Source organism: Sminthopsis crassicaudata, chromosome 4 (genome assembly GCF_048593235.1).
Source record: "Sminthopsis crassicaudata isolate SCR6 chromosome 4, ASM4859323v1, whole genome shotgun sequence".
NCBI lineage: Eukaryota > Metazoa > Chordata > Mammalia > Dasyuromorphia > Dasyuridae > Sminthopsis > Sminthopsis crassicaudata.
The window spans coordinates 198,571,354-198,595,837 of NC_133620.1; the positions used below are offsets into that span (position 1 = coordinate 198,571,354).

The window sequence follows — 24,484 nt, forward strand, 5'->3', positions numbered from 1 at the left end:
GAAAATAAGACACCATCAACAGACAGCAATAGTGCAATGGATACAGTGCTGGACTCGGGAGTCCCATTTAAGAAGTTTAGGTACATTGGATATCAGAATAGAATTGTAGTAGAGTGAAACAAAGAAATTCTACTTTATGATTGAGAACCAAAGAACATAACCTAAGCAACAACAACAACAACAATAATAGCTATACAAATGAATTTATGCATAACATATAAAAACATCAGTTATTCATTAAAAACTTCAAATTTATCTATAACGAGAATTTCAAAGTCCAAGTCATAGAATTATCAAAATTTCATGGGCACTTTATCTAGAGCAGGAGTTCTTACCCTGAAGTCCATATAATCTCAATGAATCCATGCTTTAGATTTCAGGGGTCCATGGACTTGGACAGGAAACAAAAATATTTTTATTACATACTATAAAACATTTATTTTCACTAATTTCTAACTGAAATTTAGCATTTCCTATAATTATTTTAAAGCATTTTTCTTAGAAGGGGTATGAAGGCTTCACCAGACTACCAAAGAGACACATAATACAGAAAAGGTTAAGAACCTCTGAACTAGACCATAAATATAGCCTTTAATAATGACATTCATTAGTGAAAGAAGTTTGATGTGAATGAAGGAAGCCCCAGAGGTTCCTTGAGAGCCCAGCAGAGCTAGGCAAGAGCAGATGATAAAAGTTCCCAAATGCCCCATAGCTCTGTAAGGAATGGCTGAATGAACATTAGAAACTGAACAATCAGCAGGGCTTCAGGTTACCTCTGATTTCTGCTGACTTCGGGCTTGTGGTCTGCTTAATGAATCATATAGAAAGGGTTAAGCAGATGGAAGAGTCTTTGTTTTATAATCCTATATATATCCATTCTGTAATTATGGTTATTTGAAACTTGTGCTCACATCCATGTACACTATCCCAAAAGATTTTAAGGCTTGCTGGAATATCTCTTTAGAATTTAGATATTTGAGAAATACTACAGAGGGGAAAGGGACCTGTATCTGCCAAAATGTTTGTGGCAGCCCTTTTTGTAGTAGCTAGAAACTGGAAGATGAATGGATGTCCATCAGTTGGAGAATGGTTGGGTAAATTATGGTATATGAAGGTTATGGAATATTATTGCTCTGTAAGAAATGACCAGCAGGAGGAATACAGAGAGGCCTGGAGAGACTTACATCAACTGATGCTGAGTGAAATGAACAGAACCAGAAGATCGCTGTACACTTCAATGTTGTATGAAGATGTATTCTGATGGAAGTGGATATCTTCAACATAAAGAAGATCCAACTCACTTCCAGTTGATCAATGATGGACAGAAATAACTACACCCAGAAAAGGAACACTGGGAAGGGAATGTAAATTGTTAGCACTACTGTCTATCTACCCAGGTTATTTTTACCTTCAGAATCTAATACTTAATGTGCAACAAGAAAATGGAATTTACACACATATATTGTATCTGGGTTATATTGTAACATATGTAAAATGTATGGGATTACCTGTCATCGGGGGGAGGGAGTGGAGGGGAGGGATAATTTGGAAAAATGAATACAAGGGATAATGTTATAAAAAAATAATTACTCATGCATATTTACTGTGGAAAAAAATTCTAAATAAAAAAAAGAATTTAGATAGTTGAGATATTTAGAAGTGTAGATATTTGAGATAGTTAAAATTCTAAATACGCTAAAATTAAAAATAATTCTAGATTGTTTTCAAGTAGTACAATTTCTTGATATGAAATCAGCATAGCTACCCTTGCTTTTTAAAATTTTTTTACTTTTTTTATATAATATATTCTGCTACAGACTTTAAACTTTATGTATCTCTCTGCATCAAATATAAACAACATATTGTAGGATTCTAATTTTTAACTTACTCTGCTATCCCCTTCCATTTTACGAGATTTCATCCCATTCACATTCACAGTTAAGATTACTAACTCTCTATTTCCAGCAATCCTATTTTTCCCAAGTTTTCCCTCCTTTCACCCTTTCCCTCCTCATCATGTTTTACTTCTGACCAACACCTTCTTCAATCTGCCTTCTTTCTACATTTCTACTATTTATATACTATGGAACTGATATTCACTAGCCGTCCAATCCTGGGAAAATCACTTCATCTAAATCTGAGTTTCCTTGTTTGTCAAATAAACACTATAGGTTCAGAAGAAGATTGATATAGTGCTTACAGGAATCTTAGAGGCTAGCTTGTCCAACTCCAATTTCCAGATGAGAAAACTGAGGCCTAGCCTGGAGAGATTAAAAATACACCCTCCATTATGGGGCTATTGTAAGGCTCAAATAAGTTAATGTATGAGAGGGCATTGTGCTTCTAAAAAGATAATGATCTCATCATCTCAATATTCACTAGCTAGTTCACAGGCTAGAATGCAAAGTGCAGATGGTATACATTAATAGCTAATGAGACTAATTTCTCAACTTTAAATTTTAAACTGGTAAGATGAAAACAAAAATTGTAATTGTATCTGATGTATCAGAAGAGAATTTTAGAGTTGGAAAGAATCTCCCTCCCTAAATCTCCTTGTATGCAGTTTGTAAACGTCATGTATTTACATTTTGTTCAGTTATTTTTCAGTTGTGTCTGATTCATGACCCCATATGGAATTTTTTGGGCAAAGATACCAGAGTAGTTTGTCATTTCCTTTTCCAGCTTCTTTTACAGATGAGGAAACTGAGGCAAATGGGTTTAAGTGACTCACGTAGGGTCAAGTAGCTAGTAAATGGTCTGAGGTCAGATTTGAACTCAGAAAGATGAATCTCTTGACCCCTTGCCCAGAAACTCTATTTACTCTATCACCTACTGATTCTCTCTCTCTTTCTTTTTCTATATATATATGTGTGTATGTGTATGTGTGTCCCAAAAATTTTAGTGCAGTAAAATGGCAAACTTTGGGGAAATGAATATTGTCTCCCCTCTACTAGAATGTAAGTTCTTTGAAGGCAAGAATAGTTTCACTTTGTTATATGCTCCAGTGCTTAGCGCATGAGCAGAAATATAGAGCTTAATAAATTATTTTAGTGGTTACTTCATTTAAGTTTTATAGAAGATACTGACTCCCATAAAGGGAAAGTCACTTATCCAGTTTTCAAAGCACAATAGGATCCTTACTGCCTAATCTCTGGTTGTTTTAAAAACTAAATCACACCACTGGTTTATACTGATTATGCAGTGAAATAAAATGAAATAAAATCACTAGGTCTTTTTCATATAATCTGTTATCAATTCAAATCAAATCAAATCTGTTTTTATGATTTTCTATACCCAAATACAAGACTTTTCAATCCATATAAAATTTCAATGTATCAGCTTTGTTTTTGTTATCATTCCATTGAAGTCTATGAAGACACTTTAAAAATCTTAGTTCCATTGGGCATGATATTTTTTAACAATCCATGTTAGTTTTATGTCATTTGAAAATTTGATAAGAATACCTTCTAGGTTTTTATCCAAGTCAATGATGAGAAAAAACAAACCTAAAAAAAAAAAATCCTTCACCAGACAAAGATACAAACGGCTTTATAGGGTAGGATATACAGGCTAATAGCAATCCAGTCTTTGGGTATGGTTGTTCAGCCAACTAATTGCATTATTATCTAGCCCATATTTATCCCATAATAATGTCATGAGGGATTTTGCAAAAATATCCACCTCAAATATGGAATATTCTATCTAGACTCTCTAATTTCATAACCTTATTCTACCCTTACCCCCAAAAAGGAATGAATAAGGTTCAATAAGTAAAATCTGGTCTTAATGAATCTATGTTTACTTTTTTTCCCCCTAAATCAAGAGGCAGAGTCCATTAGCTAAGAATGGGCTAAATCCATAAACAGTTTTTAGGAAGGAACAAGGAGAAAGACAAATTCCTTAGCGGAACTCACAATATATTCATTATTATTGATCATTGTTTCCTTTACAAAGTGTCTCCACATCTGTTTAGTAATCTGTTTTAGAATTTTTTTAGTTATCACCTCAAAAATTCTACTTGAAAAAAGCTGAGAATAAGTAAAGTTCAAAGAAATTCCAGGAAGAATAATAAGATAACATCACTCAAAACAATAACTGAGAAGCACATCTCTGTAATTTCTCTGTGACCTCAACCTCTGGACTGTGATACCTAGTATTTTGATATCATTTTCATTGTAACTATACTGTGGTTTTGATACTTTTAGAAATGCCAAATGGATTAAAATCCACAGAGCATTAAAATCTTACAAAAACATAACTTCCCTAATCAATAATCTGTTGAATTCACCCAGAAAGATCTATAACAAACAAGGATACTGATCTGAGGGAATTTCACAGATAGCTTCAATGACCACCCTCCTCATTAGTTTTAGTCTTCTACCATTCTCTGAGATTTAAAAAGCTTATCAAGCCTCCAACCAACTTTATTCCCCTGGTCAAAAATCATCAATGGCTACTTGTCTCAAGAATTAACTAAAGCATTTCAACCTCCATAATATAGTTCCAAAGAACTTTTTAAAAAATGTATTTCATATGACTCCTCTCAACATACTCTATATACCAATCAGATTGATTTATTTGTTTTTTGCTGAATTCTCTCACCTCAATACTTTGTCCAGGCTGTTTCCCGAATCCTTCTGTGTCTATTTCTGCCTCTTGGAATCCCTAGTTTTTATTTAAGGTTAATAGCTGGTATTTATATAGCACATAAAGGTACACAAATAACATGTTATTTCACTTGATCTCCATAGCATTGATTGATGTTATTATTATCCCCATTTTATAGATGAGGAAACTAAGGCTGATGATAAGTGACTTATCTAGGGATCATATACAGCTAATAAATATCTGAGGCAGGAGCTAACCTGTCTTCCTGATTCCAAGTCTATCTCCATTGAATTGCTTTGCTCCCTCAGTGATCCTGTAGAATAGGGAATCTTTCCTATTTTCTGAATTGCTAGGTGCTCTCTCCCTCTTCAAATCATCTTATATTTAACGATCTGTGGATATGTTTTATTCCCCTGATAAAATATAATCTCTTTGAGATTGTTTTTCATTTTTGTTTCATATTTCCATCACCTATCCCAGTGCCTTTGCACTGGGATTTAGGTACTTGTCCTGTTCTGCTCTTTTAATACTCCTGCTTCTAGAAAAAAAAAAAAATTGAATTCATGTACTTCCAGTTTGCATCTGTCAATACTTGCTGGATAAAACATTATGTATATACATATATATATATGTAGGCAGGAAAAGAAGATTGTTCATCTCATTTCTCCCAGCTGACTGCTAAAATGCTGAACATATAGTAAGGAGGTGTCAGCACAGAATAGGGTTCAGGGGAGAGGTCTTGAGAAATATCCCTGTGGTTATGAGGAATGAACACTATGAGAAATGAACCTTTAAGAACAATTTAAAAACAATGGCATTATTAATGCTTTAAGTTTTGTAAACACTTTGCAAATATTATCTCATTTAATCCTCACAACAACCCTGAGAGGGAGACTGTATTTTACTTCTCTTTGCATCCTCAGTATTTAAGCAAAGTGCCTGGTATATAATTGATGCTTAATAAATGTTTGTTGATCAACTGGCTTCTTTCTGTTTTCCTCTTCTGGACACTCTCTAGCTTATCAATTAGGTAGGTGTTGTTATTATCTTTATTTTACAGTTGACAGAACTGAGATATCTAGAAGTTAAGTGTCTGTGATCACATTTGAACTCAGGTCTTCCTCACTCCAGACCCAATGTTCTATGCAGCACTACCCAGCACTTGGGGTAGATGCTATTATCAACATTCTACAGGATAGGAAAATGACTCTTAAGCGACTTACTTAAACAACTAGTGTGTACCTATGTCAGAATTTGAATGCGGGTCTTTCTGACTCCAAGCTCAACATTCTATCCACTGAGCCTTCTAACTGTCCCCAAGAAGAAGCAACTGACCAAATAAGGTAAAACCAGCAAAAAAAATGGGGTTCAGAGAACAGGGCAAAAGACTTAGGGCAAAGAAGATTGAGCAAGTCAAGGATGAGTTCTCAGCATCATTTATTGGAAAGGAACCTCAAAGACTACATAGTCTAGTCTTTAATGGAACAAGGATTCCCCTTATGGCATACATGTACAAGCAGTCTTAGAGTTACTTGAAGGCCTCCTTTCTGGAAGCCTTTACCCATTGCTCTTGAGGAAGCCCATTCTATTTTTGAACGTTTCTAATTGTAAAGAACTTTTTCTTTTACCAAGACTAATTTTGCCTCTTTATAATTGCTACCCATTAATGCTAGGTCTGTCCAGTGGAAACAATCAGAAAATTTTTTTTCTGCAGGACAATCATTTAAGAACAAAAACAAAACTATAAGATTATCCACTAAATCTTCTCTTCCCCGGGCTAAACATCCCCATTTCTTTCAACCAACCCTTTTATAGCCTTAAGAACCTTCATCATTCCAGTTACATTAACCATCACATTTGGAACAATGTTTTTCTTATCTTCATCTCCTGGCTTCTAGTTCAAATCTTTTCTCCTATAAAAGGCCTTTCCTGCTCCTCCTTAATTTAGTGCTTCCCCTCTATTGATTGTTTTCAATTTGTCTTTTGAACATCATCGCTTATGTATTATCTCTCCCATTAGAGAGATCCTGTGAGGTCCTTGACATCAGGCACTGGTTTTTGCTTCTTTTTGTATTGCCAGTACTTAGCTGTCAATTTTTTTGTTGTTATTAAGTCATTTTGCAATCATGTCCAACTCTCTGTGACCCATATGGAATTTTCTTAGTAGAAATACTGGAGTGATTTGCCATTCCTTCTCTAGTTCACCTCACAGGTGAGGAAACTGTAGCAAACAGAGTTGAGTGACTTGCCCAGGATCACATAATTAGGATCTGAGGCCAGATTTGAACTCATGAGGATTAGTCTTTCTAATTCCAAGACCAGGACTATACCATGCTGCACCACCCAGCTGCCCCCACCTAGTACACAGTAGGTATTCAATAAATGCTTGACGACTAACTTATTTCAGTTGCCCTCCACTGGACATTCTTTCATTTATCAAAATTCCTATCATGAGGCACCCAGAACCAAATAAAACTCTCTACAAGTGGTCTGACCAAGTTAGAATAAAGCAGGACTGTCTTCCTTGGACCTGGCTCCTATACCACTCAATGCAATCTAATGTCACTTCCACATTTTCAGTGGTAACATTGGTTAAAAAAAAAAAATTGCAAAAGGCAAACTGGGTAGAAAGGCATGGCAACACAACAACAAAACAAATTATCTGCTTCTCTAACCATGTGTTTTTTTGAGACAGAAAAACCTAATAGTTTTCACCAATGGATAAGAATGTAGAACTTGAAAACATGAAGACTTGGATTCAAATCCTGCTTCAGACACTAATGACAAATTCCTTAACCTGTCTAACCCTCAATTTATTCTTTTGTAAAATGTATCTACCTCACAGGGTTGTTGTGTAGATTAAGTACTTTGTTCGCTTATAATGCCATAAAAATACCAGCTGTTAATATAATTTTCACTTCATATATTTTCCCCCCATCTGAATCTTTTTGTTCTTATACTTGCTTTTCTCTTAATCTTCAAGAATATCCATTTTTATTTATCTCATTGCATTTGCTTACTTTTTGTGCCCTTATAACCTTTCCTTTTAAAAAAGTAAGTTTTACCTTAGTTTGTCACCTATTTAATTTTGATGTTGTCTCTTATTTCATCATCTCTTACAGCTTTTACAGGCAACATATTCCCATGCTCCCTGTGGTCTTGCTCATTGCCTCGGCTTGCACATCTGGATTGTATTATGCAAACATTACTCCTGTAGAGGCTTGATGAGAATAAGCCTTAGTACTATGGCCAGGGTTGTCAGAGCTTCCATTCTGCCTAGAGACATAAGCAGCAAATTTCTGCCCAGTCAAAAATTTTGAATCAAAAGTATGAATGCTAAATCACTAACTACTTACAGCCTGAGTTCCTGGTACTTTCCATTCTCCTGTGCCTACGTTAAAAGATTTAATGCAGTTCAAATTAGGCTTCTATGGAAATGTTCTGGTTTTTTTTTTTTTTTTTAACTTTAACATTATACAATCTGGACTAAGGATTCAACAAAACGTTAACATCTCTTTAAGTCTGAGGATTTTTTATCCGGGGTCCATTGACAGATCTCAAGGGAATGTGAACTCCAATGGGAATAAAACAAATCTTTATTTTCACTAACCTCAAACTGAAATGGAAACATCTCTTTCAATTATAACTTTTTTTAAACTTATAATTCTGTGAATAGGACTCACTGAATTACCAAAGGGGTACTTGAAACAAAAATGTTTAAAAGTTTTACTTTAAACTTAATTAAAAGTCATGTGTATATGTATGTTGTGTGTATGAGAGAAAGATAGAGGCAGAGACAGTGACAGAAACAGACAGAGAAGCTGAATGAAAGAGACAGAGAAACAGAAAAAGAGATAGAAGCTGAATGAGAGAGAGAGAGAGAGAGAGAGAGAGAGAGAGAGAGAGAGAGAGAGAGAGAGAGAGAGAGAGAGAGAGAGAGAGAAAGTTTTTTCAGATTCATTTCATACACATGTTGCTGTTAAACTAAGCGATAGGTTTGTAAAAATGGGGAGGTAATGTAAAAAATTATTTAAGAGGACTTCTTTTAAGTAATCCAGAATGTATTATTAACATGGAATATCTCACGCCTTAATATAAAGATAGTCAATGTAGTTATTAAGCTTTTATGCCTAAGATATCAATGAATGGGGAAAAGTGCTGAGAGTAATAAGGAAAAGAAATAATTTAACACTCAGCTTTTACTTAGGCCTTTGTATTAATAATCTTATGATCAAACTATCCCAAAGCTTATATTAACTCCTTTTCCTCTGGAGTTTAGAGGTTTGCTTTTCTCACAAATTATTTCAATTCACAGGACCTCCTCAAAGTTAAGTATATAGGGGGCCCAAGAAGGAAACAAAGCCATTGAGTCTGTCCCATAAAATACTATGCCCTAATAAAATCTTCTTTGGGGAAAGTATGTGCAATACATAATGACTTGTTACGGGTACATTCAAGTAAGAGCAGCAAAAAGCCACCACCCACTAGAGAATAGGTCTGATAAAAGATAACCTACATTTTTAAAAAATGCATAATATATTTCTACCTTCTCTCATCATGAAGAGAAAAAAAAATAAATTAGTGATCTCAAAAAGAGCTTTTCCTCTTCCGAGTTTTGCCAGTTTTTTTCTCCAAGGGGCTGGGCATCAGTTTTAATTTGAAATTTGGAAAACAGGCGGGAAAGTCAGAAAAAAAATAAAGTAAGGCAGATCTTCATTGGGCTCTAGTGTAAAACATTAGAATAGATCTTATTAAACAGAAAGTCCATATTTTTAAGTCTCTCATGTCCTATTTTACTTCCTTTATTTAGAAGGAATTGAATAAAAGCTGCCTGACAGAATCACTGCATCAGGTAATATATTTTGAGTATGAACTCCCCCTTCTGCTTTCAAACCAGAGCAACATTCAACATTGTACTCACATTATAGGAAATTCCTTCTACCCACAATCACCTAAAAAATTTAAAGCTCAAGCTGTTGCCAATTCCAGATAGTAGAAACATTGTCAAGTTAATTGATGTAATTATAACAAGAATAATATATAACCAAGCCCCAAGTCTCAACTGGAAGAGAAGTTTATAAACAAAATTTAAGTTTGTATCTTACCATGATGAAGCAGCTTTTCAAGTTTCTTATAGACCCACCAAGAGCTTATGGAATGTAAAATGCAGTCATTCAGGCAGCCCTTTCCCCCAAATCAGTTCTCCCCAAAAATCGATCTTTTAATTTCCTCCAACAGCCTGTTTTTATCCTTTCTCCTTCTTATCAGTTTTCACACCACAACAGGTCACATCCCAACTGTGCTGCTCTTGCTAAGAGCCAGAGACAACTGACAGTGTTTATGTGAAAAGCTTACTTACTAAGGGTGTGTGTGATTCAATAGTTGAAAGGGTTAAAGAGGTGCGTCCTTTTTTAGGTGTGACACTGAATAAAAAATGCTGAAAAGACAACATAGGAAGTTAGAGGTGATTTGGCAGGAGACACCTTGAATATATTAAGTTATATGGAAAATCTGAATAATGTTAGATTGGAAGAAGGTAGGATGAGAAGATAAGCAAAGTCTGGTTATATTGGAATTTTTTTTCTCTGATCACCAAATCTGATTGAAATCTAAAAGGAATATGAGAGAACATCTAGTTAGCAATGAAATGGGGGTGAAAACCTGTGATTTGTATTTACCACTTTGAAAAATAATAATGTATTTTCCAAACAAAACCACAAGGTATGTTGCACAAGAACAGATAAACAAAATCACTTAATAGCATTGGAATCAAATGCTATCCTTTGTATGTTTGTTCTTCATTCTTGAAGGAGACCATGACATCAGGGAGGTGCTACCATGAGGTGCAAGTGACTTGGATTTAAGTGAGAGAGGGCTGTATAGGATCACCTGCCTCACTCTCCCTTCAGAGCCATCTGGATTCAATGCAACATGCAGATCAAGACAAATGGAGATGGCTCTAGAAGGACAAACAATAATAACCAAATTTGTAAGACAGCACATTCCAGGCATCAGAATCTGTCACTTACATACTACACATTCAAATAAGAATCAGAAAGATAAAAATATATTCTATTTTAATCACTAAAAGCAATTTTGTTTTAAAAATTCAACAATTCACCTCAAAAATCTAACCATGATGATAAATTTTGGGCAGAAATTCATTAGGCAATGGGCTAACACTGTCCTATATGCTGGCTAGGTTGACTTATTTTTCTCTAAATTTCTCCATTTTCCATGTTTTACTATTTCTTTGGGGCAGGTAAATGGCACAGTGGATAAAAAACTTAAAAGAGTTATGCAGAGTCATAAAGAGTTGGACATGCCAGAAGTGACTGAACAACAACAAATATTTCATTAATGGTCACTTTGTTATTAGATTTCTCTTACCTGGGGACATAAATCAGAAGAAGAAGAAAAAAAAAAAAAGCCAAATCCTCCCTTCTTAGAACTCATTAAAAAGAATGAATAACTTTATAATGTTTTTATGGTTATCATCATCAATTAACATTCCCTAGTTCAGAGGATCAACTGTCTAAAGCTAGTTCAATTCCAGTGTTCATCTAATCTAACCCCCTTACTTTTACATATAAGGAAACCTAGGCCTAGAAATGTATTTTAACTTGTTCAGGTTCTCATAGACAAGAAATTTCAGGAACAAAATTTGAAGCCATGTCCTCTGACTCCAAATCCAAAATATTTTCTGAATGAAATATAGTGCTAAGTATAGGTAACTGAATTTTCTTTTTTGTTTTTTAAATAATAACTTTTTATTTTTTAAATAATAGGTTTTTTTATTTTCAAAATATGTGCAAATGTTTTTAACATTTACCCTTGCAAAACCTTGGTGTTCCAAATTTTTCTCCTTCCCTTTCCCTCACCCCTCTACTAGTCAGAAAGTAATTCAATATATGTTAAACATGTACAATTCTTATCAACATATTTCCACATTTATCATGCTGCACAAGAAAAATCAGGGAAAAAATGAGAAAGGAAAAAAAGCAAGCAAACAACAACAAAAAAGGTAAAAATACTATGTTGTGATGCATATTCAGTCCACATAGTCTGCTCTCGGGATGTAGATGGCTCTCTCCATCACAAGACCACTGGAACTGGCCTGAATCATTTCATTGTTGAAAAGAGCCACGTCCATCAGAATTGATCATTGTACAATCTTGCTGTTGTTGTGTATAATGAACTCCTGGTTCTATTCACTTTACCTGGCATCAGTTTGTGTAAGTTTCTCCAGGCTTCTCTGAAATCGTCCTGCTGGTCATTTCTTACAGAACAATAATATTCCATAACATTCATATACTGTAACTTTTTCAGCCATTCCTCATTGGCATCCTCTCTGTTTCAGTTCCTTGCTACTACAAAAAAGGGCTGCCACAAACATTCTGCACATATGGATCCTTTTCCCTTTTTTATGATCTTTTACAGGCCCTGGATCAAAGAGTATGCAGTTTGATAGCCCTTTGGGCATAGGAACTTTCTTATTTCAAAACAAACTTCTTAAGGTTTTATTGTTGTTTAGACCTTTTGTTGGCTTTTTGTTATTGTTGTTAAATTGTTTCAATGGTATCTGGCTCTTTATGATCCCATTTGGGATTTTCTTTGGAAAGTTATTGAAGTGGTTTGCCATTTTCTTCTCTAGCTCATTTTACAGATAAAGAAACTGAGGCAAAATTAAGTGACTTGCCCAGAATCACACAGCTAATAATTGTCTGAAGCCATGTTTGAACTCAGGAGTTTTCTTGACTCCAGGCCAGGCACTCTTTCCACTGTGCCAACTAGTGCCCTTCTTAAAGTTTTAAAATAAGCCAATTTTTTTTTCTCCTAGCACTTAGCACAGTGCAACGCACAAGTGACGAAATGCTCTCATTCATTCATTCCTAGTCTAAACTGGATTAGAATTTCTATTATTGGAAGGTAGTTTGACTCAGTTCAAAGAGTAATAAACCTGGAGTCATGAGACTGGAGTCTTTTTAATAGTTTGTGTTTGATGTGGTAGGAGATAGGAAGCTGCTATAGCTTTCTGAACAAGGGAGTAGCACTGTATGGCACAAAGGGATTATAACTGGGCTTTGGAAGCCAGGGCATCTATGTTCAAATCCTGGCTTGGAGTCTTCCTGCCTCTGCGGTCTTGGAAAAGCAATTATTTCATCTGTCTAGGTCTCAGCTTCCCACCTACAAAAATCTGTGAGCTAGAGGTCCCTTCCAGTTCTTTGTGATCCTATAACAAAAGTCATATTTAGATAAGATTAGTCAGGCAGCAGTATTCAGGATGAAGGTGAGCAAGGGAATTGAAAGTCAGGGCGATTAGCTACCAGGCTAGTTTCAGGTACAGTCAGAGGCTTGATTACGGTAGCAGTGGAGAAAGAGAAAGAAGAGATGAATATAAAAGCTGACTAAATTAGTGTCTGACTGTAAAAGAGAGAGAGCAAGATGAGTCAAAGATGGTTCAGATTTTAAGGTATGGCTAGGAGGGCAATGGTTCTTTGGATAGGAATGGGGCAGGTCGGAGTGGTTTTTGGTTACAGCATATTGGGTTTTATATGATAGTAATGTGAATAGGGGGCAGCTAGGTGGCACAGTAGATAGAGTCCTGGGCCTACAGTTAAGAAGATTCCTGTTCCCAAAATAAATCTGACCCCAGAAGACTTAAGTGAAAGCAGTTTGGGACTATATCACATAAGTTATTAAACAGTGCATGTCCTTTGACCTAGTTATATTCAAAAGAGATCAAAGAAATAGAAAAAGGTCCTATATGCATTAAGAATACTTATAACAGTTCTGGTGGATGCAAAAAATTGGAAACTAAAGGGAATGGCTAAATAAGTTGTAGTACATGAATGTGATCAGATATTATTATTCTGTACTGCAAAAGTTGTGAAAAATTACTTCTTTTAGAGAATGTAATAGTATTTCATTTTTTCCAATTACATATAAAAGCAATTTTCAACATTCATTTTTTTTAAAGATTTTGAGTTCCAAAATTTTCTCCCTATCTTCCTCTTCTTTCTCCTCCTCAAGAAGGCAAACAATCTGATATGTTATATATGTATAAAACATATTTTATATATGTATATATATATAAAACACATTTCTACATTAGATATGTTATGAAAGAAGAAACAGAACAAAAATTAAAACAAAACAAAAAAAAAAAGATAAAATTTTATCATATGCCTAGATCAGCATTCAGACTTTATCAGTTCTTTCTCTAGATGTGGATACCATTGAGGAAAAATTATTTCAAAGAGACTTGAAAATGATATATGAACTGATACAGAGTGAAGGTTAAGAAGAATGAAAAAAATGATTTATAGCATCAAAGCAAACAATTTTGAAGAGGACTAATGAACGAAATGAACTTAGAATTTAGGGGATAATTTGTACAATAACAACATTGTAAGGATAAACAATTTTCAAAGATATAAGAACTATGATCTTGATGAAACATACTTTCTATATCCTGACAAAAAATGATAATTTTAGGTAGCAGAACAAAACGTAAATTTTTCAGTATATAAAGAGGGAATTAATTTTGCTTGACCATATGTATTTGTTACAAGGAATTTGTTTTCCTTTTTTTCCCAATGGGATGAGCAATGGGAATGAGAGAAAAAAAATTTCTGTTCAATAAAAAATTTGTTAAAAACATAATAAAATAAAATAAATTGTTTTAAAATAGAGAGTTTGGAGGTAAATATTGCATGTATCTATAAATGAGATTATTATAGTGCTTGTTTTGCATAATTGCTTTAAGATTAAAATATAATATGTCAGTAAAACCAAAATATAAAATAAAATAAAATTAGAATATGGGGAAAAAAGTATGACTCCTACCCCTATCATCCCTTTCTCCTAACAATTGACAACCTAATTAGCAATAATCCTCAATTAACACTGGAAACTAATAAGTGGCCTGCTAGGATGAGAATATCTATCTCCTTAACATTGAGTCTTCCTTCCCTGTCTTATCTCAATTGATGGTGATTTCCTTTTTTCTGACTGTAGTTTAAAAAACAACCCACCAAACACTAATTCTAATTACAGCTCAGCCTCTAACGCCTTAGTATACAGGTTTGAGAATTACTGTAACTAAAAAATTCATTATTCTGGGATCCATTTGGTTACAAGCCTTTTTGAACTTAGTTGGATTGGTCAATGGACAAGTCTACTGATGGATCTACAATGATAGAAAGAGCTAACATTTATATAGTAGAACATTAAAGCAGTAGAGTTTTTTTGGTTTTAAAAAATTCTTTTGCAAGAATAAGAATGAGGAACATCTAGGTAGCAGCCTGAAATCAAGAAGACCTGAGTTCAAATACAGCCTCAGACACTTCCTACTTGTATGACTGAGCATGTCTCTTATCTCTGCTTCAAAAAGGAACATTTCATGTAATCTGTATGTTTTTTTTTCTATTTCCACAAGATCTTTTACATATGTCTTCCTTTTCCCTCACAAGACCACCATCTGGTTCAGACTCTCATCACTTCTCACTCCTGTAATTGAAATAACCTCTAAACTGTTCTCAGAGGGTTCCAGTCTCTCCTCATTGCAGCTCTAACACACAGCTATGTGAGACCAGTGACTATTGTTACCTCGGTGTTACCTCTGAGTAAAAATACAAACTCTCCTCTTTGGAGATTTCTTTCAAGAATTCTATAGTCTGAGTTAAAATCCAGAATTTACTAGCTATGTGATCCTGGGCAAAGCACTATGTCTGCCCCAGTTTCCTCAACTATATTTTTTGGTTTGTTTTTTGTTTTCAGACAATTGCCCAGCGTCACACACAGCTAGTGTTAAGTGTCTGAGGCTGAATTTGAACTCAGATTTTCTTGACTTCAGGCCCGGAACTCTATGCACTATGCTATCTAGCTGCTCCTCCTCAACTGTAAAAAGAAAATTTTGTTGTTGTAAGGATCAAACTGAGATAATATTTGTCTGGCACTTATTAGGTGATTAATAAATGCTTATTTTTTTAATCTTAAAAAATCATATATATATACATACATATACATATATATATATATACACACACACACACACACACACACACACATATATATATATATATATACACACACACACACACTACATGTACTCTTCAAAGCTATTTATTTATGAAGAACCTGCTGGTCTTCCTACAATACTCTGTGTTGTTTGCACTGACTATCCCTAATGCCTGAAAACCCCTCCTTTCTAGGATTCCTGTTTTTCTTCACTCCACCTTCTGCATGAGATATAATCTGGGTCCCCCCCCAGCTGCTTGCAGTCAACTTTATATCTCTTTTGTATGCATCTTGTATTTGCCCACTTATGATCATACTGTCTTCCTTATCAGAGGCAAACACCCAGAGGAAGGCATCACTATTTCTTTGTGTTCCCATTGGCTAGCACAACTCTTAGTACATAGTAAGAGATTAATAAATGCATGTTGATTGAGTGATTGATATAGAATGTGAAGATATGAAAAGGAGACTGATTCATATAGGTATTTTGCTCTCTTCACCTAAAGGATCTTGTTCTATGAGCATAGGTGGGATAGCCCAGTGACTGTCATTCATTTACCACTAACAACTGGCATTTTTGACAGGGTGTGGAATTTGGAAATAGCACTTTAATGTGCTTCTTACTTCCAGTTTCTCAAGTTAGATTTTCCCAAGAGTTCTGTTTAGTTCTGTGATTTTCCTTCATATACTCACCTTTCTCACACATGGGTGAGTCCCAGAGTGGGAAAGCATGTCCAAAGATGATAGTTCCTTATCCTGACTCTTATTACTGTGTGATTTCAGAACCCAGAGGGTGGTGGCTCAGAAAGGAGAATTAGATCATTTTCAGTGTGACCATAGCTAACTTTCCTCCTATACTTTTGGATACTATCTTTGAGTAATAGGGACAGAAAGATATGTTTCATATGCTAATTAATAATATATATATTATGTATAATGTATATGATAAAATATAAATAATAATAATATAGACATGCATTTGCAACATGATTTATCTCAAATAATCTTATTTAGTTTTTTTTTTTCAGTTGTATCTGATTCTTTGTGACCCCATTTGGGGTTTTCTTGGCAAAGACACCAGAGTAGTTTGTCATTTCCTCCTCCAGTTCATTTTACAAATGAGGGAACTGAGGCAGAGTTAAGTGACTTGCCCAGGATCACATAGCTATAAAGATTCTGTGGCTGGATTTGAATTTAGGTCTTCCTGACTCCAGACCTGGCACTTCATCCATTTGTGTCACTCACCTGCCTCCAAGTAATCTTAGATTTTCAAAAATGCTTCAAAAAATATTTACTATTTTTAATAGAATCAGTGGCTTGGTGAATAGAGTGGGTGATACAGTGGATTTTAAATAAGAGGACTTGAGTTTGAATTCTGTCTCTTCCATTAACTACCTGTGCATCCTTAGGTAATCATTTAATCTCTCTGTGCCTCAATTTATTCACCTGTAAAATGAAAAGGTTAAGATCTTTTTCAGCTCTAAAACTGATCCCAAGAACTGAGTTCAAGTCCAATCTTTGACCATACTAGCAGTATGATCTTAGGCCAAGTCCTTTATGTCCCAAGCAACTCTTTAAGATTATAAATTGTGGAGGTGATTCAGGGGGATTCCAATAGGTTTGTGATAGAGAGAGCCATCTGCAGCCTAAAAGAGAACTGTTGGGACTGAATGTGGATCACAACATAGCTTTTTTTTAAACCTTTTTTTGTTAGTTTTTGCTTGTTTTTGTTTTGTTTTCTCATTTTTCTCCTTTTGATCAGATTTTTCTTATGTAACATAATAAATGTGGAAATATGTATAGAAGAACTGTACATGTTGAAACTATATTGGATTGCTTGCTGTCTAGGGAAGGGAGTGGGGGAAGGGAGGGAGGAAATTTGGAATACAAGGTTTTGCAAGGGTGTATGTTGACTCTCTTTGCATGTATTTTGAAAATAAAAAGCTATTTTTTTTTAAAAGATTATAAATTGTAGAATAAGTGCCCATCTTGAGCTGTAGAGTCAACACTCTTCATAAATGAAATCACAGGTCTGGTCAAAAGAAAAGTTCTTTAATTGTTTTAAATTTTTTTTTTGTGTGTCAAATTCAAAACCTCATCTTTTGCCATCTTTTGTTTACTTCTTGGAGTTTTTGCTACTCCATGGTATAAACTAGGAGTCTCTAGATCCTCTGTTTTGTTTTTGTTTTTGCCGCAATCTACTCCCACCCCAATTTACTACAGCCCCTCACATTAATTGAGAGCTTTACTGGGTGTTTCTTTCTGGAAACTGACAGTATTATATCACACCCATCCATCTTCCAGATATATTTGCGGAACCAGTTTGGTGAAAAGTCTGGGAGAGGGTGTTATAAATTCCCTAGTAGGGGGATGAAGGCTAATGAATAGTTGGAATTTGGAGATGTTACCTTCCTGGCAGTATTAGCTCCTCTAGAGAAGGTAAAATTCTTGTCTTGGCTTATAACACATCCCTCCACCTCCGCTTTCTTCAGACACACTTAATCCCCAACTTCCCTAAGCGTTAAAAACTAAGGTCTATCATTTCCGTAACTCCAGCTTGGTTTCTGTTTCCTGGACTGTGGCAAGGAGAACAGAAGTGGAATCTGGCCTGAGAAAGCAAAACCGAACCGGGAAATCAACTCACCTCATTCACACGTTTTGCTTCCAATCAAATTCAGGGGTTATTCTTCCAGAGTTATTTAAAAGCATTTCCTATTTAAAGTGATAGTGAGGATGAAGGTCTCTACAATCCTCTGTTCCAACTCTGGGTCTTGTGACAAGGTCAAATCAAAATTAAGAAAAAAAAATTACCCAAGGCAGGGTAGATACGCAAGGCAGACAAAAAATAAATGCTAAATACCTGGGATGGTGTAATGAACTGAGCCCTGGTTTCAGAATTTAATGATCTCAATTCTAATTCCAGATCTGTTACTTGCTAACTGTAATCTCGGGTAAGTGATTTTTATCTTTTTAAACTTGAATCAGTTTCCTCATGTGTAAATGAGCTGGAGAAGGAAATGGCAAACCTGTCCAGTATCTTTGCCAAGGAAACCCCAAATGGGGTCACGCCAAAAACTGAAAAACAACCACTACCCATAGATTTTGAAATGCTAAATAGAAGTGAGAAGGAATACTTTGTAGAAGGAAGAACATAAGCAGAGATTCATAAAAAGTGAAACTTGTTCACAGTTCATAGCAGCATAGATAGAACTTGGAGCTAGAAAAGATTCTAGTCCAACCTTCCTAATTTTACATTGTAGGAAACTGAGTTCCAGAGAGACTGAAAATGAATTATAGTGCTAGGGTTTGAATCTAGGCTTTGAAAGACATATGAAAAGGGAAAGAAGCAGAAATAAGAAAACAATGCTATATAATGATTACAGCAATGGAAAGGAAAGGAAAAAGAATAACAATGATGAAATTAAAACTTAATTCTATGAAATTATAATGGATAAAGTTAGCCCCAAAGAGAAGATGGGATTGTATCTCCTGCCTTCTTTGCAGAATTAGGGGACTTCAAAATTTTGCAAATGACATTGAATATGGTTAATGCATTGGTTAGTTTTGAACTTTTGGAGTTTTTTTTCCTTCCTGTTCTCTATCTTTGTCTCTGTTTCTCTCTCTCTTCCCCTCTCTTTCTCTTGTTCTCCCTCACTTTGTCCCTCTCTGTCTCTCTGGGTCTGTGTGTGTGTGTATCTGTGTCTGTGTATCTCTTTCTGTGTGTCTGTGTATGTGTCTGTCTGCCTGTCTCTCTCCATCTCTGTCTTTCTGTCTTTCTGCCTCTCTCTCTGTCATCCTACAATTTAGTTAAATTGTTCTTTTTATTGTTCCTTCATAGATAGCACTTTTGGTCTTGTCTCTGTTTTGCACGCATTGTCCTTCCATGATTCAAATATACTTTTTTATCCCCTCTGTGCCCAGGAATCCTTTGTCTCCTGCAAGTCTCACCTGCCTCCTTCCACATGGGGCTTCTCTTGATCCCTCCAGATTCCAGAGTCCTCTCTCCTATTTTATATCAATTTTGCATATATTTAGACTATAGACATAGCTATATATCTAGATATGTTGCTATAGAGATAGAGAGAAATGCAAAATAGATATATCTATAAATAAGATATCTCTACATAAAGATCATTTATGTATATATACATCTAACTATTAAATACAGATGCATCTCTATTGCTGTACATATATTTATATGTAGATATTAACATGTATATGCACACACACACACTATCCCCTCATGAAAGACAATAAGCTCTTGGAGGATAGGGACTCAGCTTTTTATCTTCAGCACCTTTCAGAGTACCTTTTACATAGCAGGTGCTTATTACATTAATTCCTGTTGATTGATTGATAAATAATATATTATTTGTATGGTATTAAAATGAGCCAAGATAGTTCAGGTATCAAAGGAATGTTTTTGTGGGTAGTTATTTCATTGATAATTTTTTTTAAAGGAAAATAAGTCTACAGATCCATCAGCAGGATCAAGAACAGCAGGAGTGGGGCTGGATTTGTACCAATGCAAACATACCCTCTGCTTCTTGTGATGCATGATGCACCATTGCATTGATGATTGAAGGGCTCTGACCTGTGCTGTGAGTGATTATAAGCCTCTTGAGCCAGTGGGAAATTGAAGGCTGTAATTGGCAGAAGGATTATTATAGAAAAGAATGGAATGAAACAAGGCATATCAAAAGAGAAAAACTCAGGGGTAGAATTTAACCTCATAATAAGGTGAGCCAGTTGAAAAATATTGGGAAATTATATAAATGATGAAGTTTGATCTTTGCAAGGTCTGGAAATTCTTATTAAGATGTTTGAATTGATATGGAGTGAAAAAGGTCTTAAAGAAAACAAAGTTTAGTGGGGAAAAAAAGAATTTTTTTTTCAAAAGAACGTTAGCACTGCCCATTTATTATGTATTTTTCATTAAAAATGGATAGAACCTAGTAAAAGTAATCATGTGAATCAAGAGATTTGGAGCTGGGTACGATCTTAAGAGATTATTTAGCCCAACCCACTTATTTTATAGTCAATACTTTTTTTTTTAATGTGGAATACAGTAATAATAGAGCTAATGGTATACATTTAGGAGGCTAAGAATGGACAAATATCTTTTCGGTTATATTTCTACAAGCAAATTAAGCTACTGCTATGTGATTAATGAGTTAAGCCCCTGGAAATTGTTGTTTTAATAAAGAATTTTGTAATTCAGGCATGCTAAAATTGCATAAATAAAGGGAGAAATTTAAGATGGAATGGATTCTTAAAGAAGGTTATGAAAATTTCCTCTGGGAGTCTCTAAAGTAGATTCTCATCTCTGTCTGGGATGATTTAGACCTGTTAATAATATTTTTTTCTAGGGAACTAAAAGTACTCTAACATATGAGTATCTTAAATGTTCTCACAACATTCCTGTAAGACACACAGAGAGAATTATTTTCCTCATTTGACAAAGAACTTCAGATTTCACTAAGATCATATAGAGGAATGGCAAAAATAGGTCTAGAATCCAGGTCTACTCTCTTTTGGTTATATTGCCAGTAAAAGCAAAAGGAGGAAACTTATGCCGCTTCTCTCAATTCCTTCCATTTCTCTTGTTCTCTGGTACCATACACATTTTTCAAAGCTAAAAATTCAAAACCTAGCATACCTAGAACTACAAAAGTACCTGAATTGTAAAGGAGTCTTAAATAAGATAAAACAAAACAAAACATACAAAAATATTAATTATCTAAAACAAAGCTTTTTTTTTCTTTAATAGTATTTTATTTTTTTAAACAAATGCAAAGATAGCCCTCAACATTCACTTGTGCAAAATCCTGTGTTTCAAATTTTCTTCTCACCCCATTAAAGAGCAAGCAATCTATGTTAAGCTTTTTTTTCTTTGATAGTATTTTATTTTTTTAAACAAATGCAAAGATAGCCCTCAACATTCACTTGTGCAAAATCCTGTGTTTCAAATTTTTCTTCTCACCCCATTAAAGAGCAAACAATCTATGTTAAATATGTGCAATTCTTCTAAATCTGTTTCCATATTCATCATGTAAAGCAAAGCTTTTTAAACTATGCATCACAATCTCATATGGGTAAAGCAACTGAATGTGGGCAAAGCAAAATTATGGTTTATTATCAGTAAATGTTTGATTTGTATATCTATTTTATATACCCTAAATGTGTATAAAAATTTCTCAGGCAAAAAGGATCACGAGTGGAAAAAAGCTTAAGAAGTTCTGATCTCTACCTGTCCTACTCTCCTTCAGAAGAGATCTGGCTCTCAGGCTTTTGAATTTCTGCATCTTCCTAAATGCCCTAGCCACTGAAGATTATAACAGGTATCTGCTTTTTATTATAACTTAATCAAGATGGATTACCAAGTTGTTTAAGCAAAGGAATAACCTTGCAGTCTCCTTATTGTCTTTGGAAACTAGGGAACCCATTAAAAAGGCCAGCTGTTAACTAAGAAAATGTCACATCTGACCACTTTACTAGCAAGATAGGGAAAGTAAAATTCAGGGACTTTCTTTGCTTGGAGAATAAGGTATCCTTTATGCTAAACTCCCAGGGATTACAGTTTACAACCCTTTACATATATGCTCTTGTTCTTCTTTCCCACAACTAGGTTCAGATCGGTAGAATGGATAAATCTGTTGCAATCCTTTCCTCAGCTAAACCCTGGATCCAAATGCCTAAGAAGTCTTCTGCAAGTAGGGACATGAACTTGAGGAATCCAAACAAAGGCTTATCTGTGTGCCATCCAGAATGCCGAGTGATCTTTAAAGGCCTGTCTCTCATGGAAGGTTGAAATGATTTCAAGTTCAACAAGGCAGGAAGAGAATCTAGTTTTCTCCTCAGCAGAAGGAGCAAGACTTAAAATTTTCAAATGAGACAGATTTCACAGGTACTGGAAAGGAGTTCTTACAAGCTTACAATGGTGGGAAGGAGGGTAGAGAAGGCAAAGCTCCATTACTACTTTCCCACAACCCAAACTCTAAACTGAAGCAATGAGTTCCTTTCCCAACATCTCTCAATTGGATGTTGACAAATGAATGTCTTGAAAGCATCTCAAACTTAACATATGCAAAATAGAATTAATTATTTCCCCATTACTTCCACTACACACCTATTTTTCAAGCTTCCTCATTTCTATAGAAGGCACACTGCCTTCCTATCACCCTGATCCACAGCAGATACCCTCTGTTCCATTCTTCAGTTCCCCTCACTGCCCCTCTCTCCATTATTTCTAATGAATGTGCAAGCCTCAGCAGCTCTCTCTACAATATATGCCACATCCATTCATCTCTTCTTTCCACCATTTTCTGTTTCAAGCCCTCATCACTTCCCATTTGGCTCATTTAAATAATCTTACATTTGGTCTTCTTGCCCCAAATCTCTTCAATCCATCCAATGTCCAAAATAATACTCTTAAAGCCTAGATCCAACTAGGTCACTCAAAAACCTTCAGGAGCTCCCTGTTGTATACAGGATCAAATACAGTTCCATTTGTTTGGCATTTAAAGCCCTTCACAATGGGATTAGAGCCTATCTTTCTAAGTTTGTTATGCATTACTTCCTTTCACATACTCCATATCCCAGCTATAAAGGCAGACTTGCTTTTCCTCATGCAAAGAATTTTATCTTCATCTCCATTCCTCAAAAAAAGCTGTCCCTATGCCTACAGTGAACTACCTTCTCAGCTCCCACCTCTTAAAATCTCTAGCTTCCTCTAAAGGTTGGTCTAAGCACTACCTTCAGTATGAGGTTTATTCTAATGTCCCTTAAAAAAAATTATATTACTTAGAGTGGCCTCATAAAAAAATTACATTAAATTTATTCCGTATGTGTCTTATTTACTTATATTTGTATGTATTATTTCTCCCAACAGAATGTAATAAAATTCCTCAGGAGCAGAAACTGTTTTTTGTTTCTGTCTTTTGAGCTCTTGAATTTAGCAGTGCCTAGTATACTATTAGATTCAAAAGCACTATGAGAGTCAAATAATGTATGTCATTCTTAAGTTCAAAACATCATTATCAACATATTTCTCCAACCTACATGCCAATAAACTTGAGTTTATTCCTGGGAAAATTGTAGAACAGATCATTAAGGAGATGGTTGACAAACACCTAGAAAAGCAAGTAGTGATTACACAGAGCCATCCTGACTTCATTAAAAAAAGGTCATAGCAAACTAACCTCATTTATTTTTTACCAAATTATAGATAGAGAGGATGTTATGAATATGGTTCATGTGTATTTTATTAAAGCTTTTAACAAAATATCTTAAACTATTCTTATAGAAAAGCAAGTGGTATGTGGATAATATAATCATATGGATTTAAATTCTTCTGGTATAAATTCTAGCTGAACTCAAAGAGAAATTGCTAACGGCTTGATTTCAATGTGGCAGGAGGTCTCCAGTAGAGTAACACCAAGATCAATCCTTGGCCCAGCGTTGCTAAACATTTTTACCAGTGATTTAGATTAAGGCATAGATAATAAACTCATCAGATTTGCAGATTACACAAACCTAGAAGGAATAGTTTCCATACTAGATGATAATGGATCCTAAAAAGATCCCTACAAACTAGAACACTGGCCCAAATCTTTCAGTCATTTTTCAGTAGTATCTGATTCTTCATGACCCTGTTTGGAGTTTTCTTGGCAAGGATACTGGAGTGTTGCCATTTCCTTCTCTGGCTCATTTTACAGATAAAGAAACTGAGATAAATAAGGTAAAGTAGCTTGTCCAGGGTCACACAGCTGTCTGTGACTACATTTGAACTTAGTTTTTCCTTACTCCATCATCAATGCTCTATCCATTGTGTCACCTAATTGAAGAATCAAGT

The 24,484-nt window shown here is 35.0% G+C and overlaps 1 protein-coding gene and 1 long non-coding RNA gene across 3 annotated transcripts in view; one reads left to right on the forward strand and one right to left on the reverse strand.

Moving 5' to 3' along the window:
* Positions 1-24,484, reverse strand: part of CRYBG1 (crystallin beta-gamma domain containing 1) — a 252,229-nt gene that overhangs the window by 89,066 nt on the left and 138,679 nt on the right. Inside the window, exon 1 of one of the 2 annotated variants that reach the window (XM_074310170.1) lies at positions 9,714-9,922. The exons of the other annotated variant lie outside the window; for it this stretch is intronic. Coding sequence (XP_074166271.1) covers positions 9,714-9,716 — 3 coding nt within the window. The 5' untranslated portion in view covers positions 9,717-9,922. Of the gene's footprint in view, positions 1-9,713; positions 9,923-24,484 lie in introns of those variants that run through there. 2 annotated transcript variants of the gene reach the window in all.
* Positions 18,561-23,587, forward strand: LOC141566111 (uncharacterized). Its single transcript, XR_012489236.1, has 4 exons — positions 18,561-18,581; positions 20,091-20,370; positions 21,832-21,971; positions 22,259-23,587. It is a non-coding gene; the product is annotated as an uncharacterized LOC141566111 (long non-coding RNA).